The 4,854-nt window shown below is 50.2% G+C and overlaps 2 protein-coding genes across 2 annotated transcripts in view; one reads left to right on the top strand and one right to left on the bottom strand.

Moving 5' to 3' along the window:
* LOC125043717 (suppressor protein SRP40-like) overlaps positions 1-2,086 on the bottom strand; it is a 10,239-nt gene extending 8,153 nt beyond the window's left edge. The window contains exons 1-4 of the mRNA XM_047639955.1: positions 1,997-2,086; positions 1,816-1,879; positions 1,298-1,669; positions 1,083-1,266 (exon numbers count right to left, since the gene is read on the bottom strand). Coding sequence (XP_047495911.1) covers positions 1,083-1,266; positions 1,298-1,669; positions 1,816-1,879; positions 1,997-2,086 — 710 coding nt within the window. The remainder of the gene's footprint in view (positions 1-1,082; positions 1,267-1,297; positions 1,670-1,815; positions 1,880-1,996) is intronic.
* Positions 2,087-2,197: 111 nt separating this feature from the next.
* On the top strand, positions 2,198-4,509 carry LOC125043716. Its single transcript, XM_047639954.1, has 3 exons — positions 2,198-2,496; positions 3,549-3,634; positions 4,505-4,509. The coding sequence occupies exons 1-3, from the start codon at positions 2,198-2,200 to the stop codon at positions 4,507-4,509; spliced, it is 390 nt and encodes a 129-aa protein (XP_047495910.1).
* The last annotated feature ends 345 nt before the right edge of the window (positions 4,510-4,854 follow it).

Below are 4,854 nucleotides of genomic sequence, written 5' to 3'. Positions count from 1 at the left end.
AGCCTGATGTTGTACTTTCAGAGCTTGATGTTGTGCTCTCAGATTCCTGTGAAGTGCTTTGAGACCCTGATGTTGTGCTCTCAGATTCCTGTGAAGTGCTTTGAGACCCTGATGTTGTGCTCTCAGATCCCTGTGAGGTGCTTTCAGAGCCTGATGTTGTGCTCTCAGATCCCTGTGAGGTGCTTTCAGAGCCTGATGTTGTGCTTTCAGAGCCTGATGTTGTGCTCTCAGATCCCTGTGAGGTGCTTTCAGAGCCTGATGTTGTGCTCTCAGATCCCTGTGAGGTGCTTTCAGAGCCTGATGTTGTGCTTTCAGAACCTGATGTTGTGCTCTCAGATCCCTGTGAGGTGCTTTCAGAGCCTGATGTTGTGCTTCCAGATCCCTGTGAGGTGCTTTCAGACCCTGATGTTGTGCTTTCAGAGCCTGATGTTGTGCTCTCAGATCCCTGTGAGGTGCTTTCAGAGCCTGATGTTGTGCTCTCAGATCCCTGTGAGGTGCTTTCAAAGCCTGATGTTGTGCTTTCAGAGCCTGATGTTGTGCTCTCAGATCCCTGTGAGGTGCTTTCAGAGGCTGATGTTGTTCTTTCAGACCCTGAGGTTGTGCTTTCATATCCCTGTGAGGTGCTTTCAGAGCCTGATGTTGTGCTCTCAGATCCCTGTGAGGTGCTTTCAGAACCTGATGTTGTGCTCTCTGATCCCTGTGAGGTGCTTTCAGAGCCTGATGTTGTGCTCTCAGATCCCTGTGAGGTGCTTTCAGAGACTGATGTTGTGCTCTCAGATCCCTGTGAGGTGCTTTCAGATCCCTGTGAGGTGCTTTCAGAACCTGATGTTGTGCTCTCAGATCCCTGTGAGGTGCTTTCAGAGCCTGATGTTGTGCTTTCAGATCCCTCTGAGGTGCTTTCAGAGCCTGATGTTGTGCTTTCAGATCCCTGTGAGGTGCTTTCAGAGCCTGATGTTGTGCTCTCAGATCCCTGTGAGGTGCTTTCAGAGCCTGATGTTGTGCTCTCAGATCCTTGTGAGGTGTTTCCTGTCTCCTCAGATGAACTTCCTGTCTCCTCTGATGTGCTTCCTGTCTCCTCCGATGTGCTTCCTGTCTCCTCTGATGAACTTCCTGTCTCCTCCGATGTGCTTACTGTCTCCTCTGACGTGCTTCCTGTCTCCTCAGATGAACTTCCTGTCTCCTCCGATGTGCTTCCTGTCTCCTCCGATGTGCTTCCTGTCTCCTCTGATGAACTTCCTGTCTCCTCCGATGTGCTTCTGTCTCCTCTGACGTTGCTCTCCTGTCTCCTCAGATGAACTTCTGTTATCTGTCTCCTCTGATGAACTTCCTGTCTCCTCCGATGTGCTTCCTGTCTCCTCTGATGTGCTTCCTGTCTCCTCTGGGGTCATTTCAGACCCTGATGTTGTGCTTTCAGATCCCTCTGAGGTGCTTTCAGACCCTGATGTTGTGCTTTCAGAGCCTAATGTTGTGCTGTCAGATCCCTGTGAGGTGCTTTCAGACCCTGATGTTGTGCTTTCTGATCCCTTTGAGGTGCTTTCAGACCCTGATGTTGTGCTTTCAGACCCTGATGTTGTGCTTTCAGAACCCTGTGAGGTGCTTTCAGAGCCTGATGTTGTGCTTTCTGATCCCTGTGAGGTGCTTTCAGACCCTGATGTTGTGCTCTCAGATCCCTGTGAGGTGCTTTCAGAGCCTGATGTTGTGCTTTCTGATCCCTGTGAGGTGCTTTCAGAGCCTGATGTTGTGCTTTCAGACCCTGATGTTGTGCTTTCAGAGCCTGATGTTGTGCTCTCAGATCCCTGTGAGGTGCTTTCAGACCCTGATGTTGTGCTTTCTGATCCCTTTGAGGTGCTTTCAGACCCTGATGTTGTGCTTTCAGAGCCTGATGTTGTGCTTTCAGAACCCTGTGAGGTGCTTTCAGAGCCTGATGTTGTGCTTTCTGATCCCTGTGAGGTGCTTTCAGACCTTGATGTTGTGCTCTCAGATCCCTGTGAGGTGCTTTCAGAGCCAGATGCTGTGCTTTCAGACCCAGATGTTGTGCTCTCAGATTCCTGTGAGGTGCTTTCAGACCCTGATGTTGTGCTTTCATATCCCTGTGAGGTACTTTCAGAGCCTGATGTTGTGGTCTCAGATCCCTGTGAGGTGCTTTCAGAGCCTGATGTTGTGCTCTGAGATCCCTGTGAGGTGCTTTCAGAGCCTGATGTTGTGCTCTCAGATCCCTGTGAGGTGCTTTCAGATCCTGAAGTTGTGCTTTCAGATCCCTGTGAGGTGCTTTCAGACCCTGATGTTGTGCTCTCAGATCCCTGTGAGGTGCTTTCAGAGCCAGATGCTGTGCTTTCAGACCCAGATGTTGTGCTCTCAGATCCCTGTGAGGTGCTTTCAGACCCTGATGTTGTGCTTTCAGATCCCTGTGAGGTACTTTCAGAGCCTGATGTTGTGGTCTCAGATCCCTGTGAGGTGCTTTCAGAGCCTGATGTTGTGCTTTCAGATCCCTGTGAGGTGCTTTCAGATCCTGATGTTGTGCTTTCAACGATCCCTGTGAGGTGTTTCTCAGACCCTTGATGTGGTGTCTGTGATCCCTGTGAGGTGCTTCAGAGCATGATGTTGTGTCTGACGATCCCTTGTGAGGTGCTTTCAGAGCTGTTGTTGTGCTTTTCAGATCCCTGTGAGGTGCTTTCAATCTTGATGTTGTGCTTTCAGATCCCTGCTTGAGGTTCTTTCAGAGCATGATGTTGTGCTTTCAGATCCCTGTGAGGAGCTTTCAGTTCCTGTGAGGTGCTTTCAGAGCCAGTGTAGTTATTCTCAGTTCCTGTGAGGTGCTTTCAGACCCTGATGTTGTGCTCTCAGATCCCTGTGAGGTGCTTTCAGACCCTGATGATGTGCTTTCAGATCCCTGTGAGGTGCTTTCAGAGCCTGATGTTGTGCTCTCAGAGCCTGATGTTGTGCTTTCAGATCCCTGTGAGGTGCTTTCAGAGCCTGATGTTGTACTCTCAGAACCCTGTGAAGTGCTTTCAGACCCTGATGTTGTGCTTTCAGATCCCTGTGAGGTGCTTTCAGAGCCTGATGTTGTGCTCTCAGAGCCTGATGTTGTGCTTTCAGATCCTTGTGAGGTGCTTTCAGAGCCTGATGTTGTGCTTTCAGATCCCTGTGAGGTGCTTTCAGAGCCTAATGTTGTGCTCTCAGAGCCTGATGTTGTGCTTTCAGATCCCTGTGAGGTGCTTTCAGAGCCTGATGTTGTGCTCTCAGATCCCTGTGAAGTGCTTTCAGAGCCTGATGTTGTGCTTTCAGATCCCTGTGAGGTGCTTTCAGAGCCTGATGTTGTGCTCTCAGAGCCTGATGTTGTGCTTTCAGATCCTTGTGAGGTGCTTTCAGAGCCTGATGTTGTGCTTTCAGATCCCTGTGAGGTGCTTTCAGAGCCTAATGTTGTGCTCTCAGTGCCAGATGTTGTGCTTTCAGATCCCTGTGAGGTGCTTTCAGAGCCTGATGTTGTGCTCTCAGATCCCTGTGAGGTGCTTTCAGAGCCTGATGTTGTGCTTTCAGATCCCTGTGAGGTGCTTTCAGAGCCTGATGTTGTGCTTTCAGATCCTGATGTTGTGCTCTCTGATGCCTGTGAGGTGCTTTCAGAGCCTGATGTTGTGCTTTCAGATCCCTGTGAGGTGCTTTCAGAGCCTGATGTTGTGCTCTCAGATCCCTCTGAGGTGCTTTCAGAGCCTGATGTTGTGCTTTCAGATCCCTGTGAGGTGCTTTCAGACCCTGATGTTGTGCTCTCTGATGCCTGTGAGGTGCTTTCAGAGCCTGATGTTGTGCTTTCAGACCCTGATGTTGTGCTCTCAGATCCCTGTGAGGTGCTTTCAGACCCTGATGTTGTGCTCTCTGATGCCTGTGAGGTGCTTTCAGAGCCTGATGTTGTGCTTCAGATCCCTGTGAGGTGCTTTCAGAGCCTGATGTTGTGCTCTCAGATCCCTGTGAGGTGCTTTCAGAGCCTGATGTTGTGCTCTCAGATCCCTGTGAGGTGCTTTCAGACCCTGATGTTGTGCTCTCTGATGCCTGTGAGGTGCTTTCAGAGCCTGATGTTGTGCTTTCAGACCCTGATGTTGTGCTCTCAGATCCCTTTGAGGTGCTTTCAGAGCCTGATGTTGTACTCTCAGATCCCTGTGAGGTGCTTTCAGACCTTGATGTTGTGCTTTCAGATCCCTGTGAGGTGCTTTCAGAGCCTGATGTTGTGCTCTCAGATCCCTGTGAGGTGCTTTCAGAGCCTGATGTTGTGCTCTCAGATCCCTGTGAGGTGCTTTCAGAGCCTGATGTTGTGCTTTCAGACCCTGATGTTGTGCTTTCAGATCCTTGTGAGGTGCTTTCAGAGCCTGATGTTGTGCTCTCAGAGCCTGATGTTGTGCTTTCAGATCCCTCTGAGGTGCTTTCAGAGCCTGATGTTGTGCTCTCTGATGCCTGTGAGGTGCTTTCAGAGCTTGATATTGTGCTTTCAGACCCTGATGTTGTGCTTTCAGAGCCTGATGTTGTGCTCTCAGATCCCTGTGAGGTGCTTTCAGAGCCTGATGTTGTACTCTCAGATCCCTGTGAGGTGCTTCCAGAGCCTGATGTTGTGCTTTCAGATCCCTGTGAGGTGCTTTCAGAGCCAGATGTTGTGCTCTCAGATCCCTGTGAGGTGCTTTCAGAGCCAGATGTTGTGCTCTCAGATCCCTGTGAGGTGCTTTCAGAGCCTGATGTTGTGCTTTCAGATCCCTGTGTGGTGTTTTCGGAGCCTGATGTTGTGCTTTCAGACCCTGATGTTGTGCTTTCAGATCCCTGTGAGGTGCTTTCAGAGCCTGATGTGGTACTCTCAGATCCCTGTGAAGTGCT

Source organism: Penaeus chinensis, chromosome 34, assembly GCF_019202785.1.
Source record: "Penaeus chinensis breed Huanghai No. 1 chromosome 34, ASM1920278v2, whole genome shotgun sequence".
Lineage (NCBI taxonomy): Eukaryota > Metazoa > Arthropoda > Malacostraca > Decapoda > Penaeidae > Penaeus > Penaeus chinensis.
This window is presented reverse-complemented; position numbering and strand designations above follow the sequence as displayed.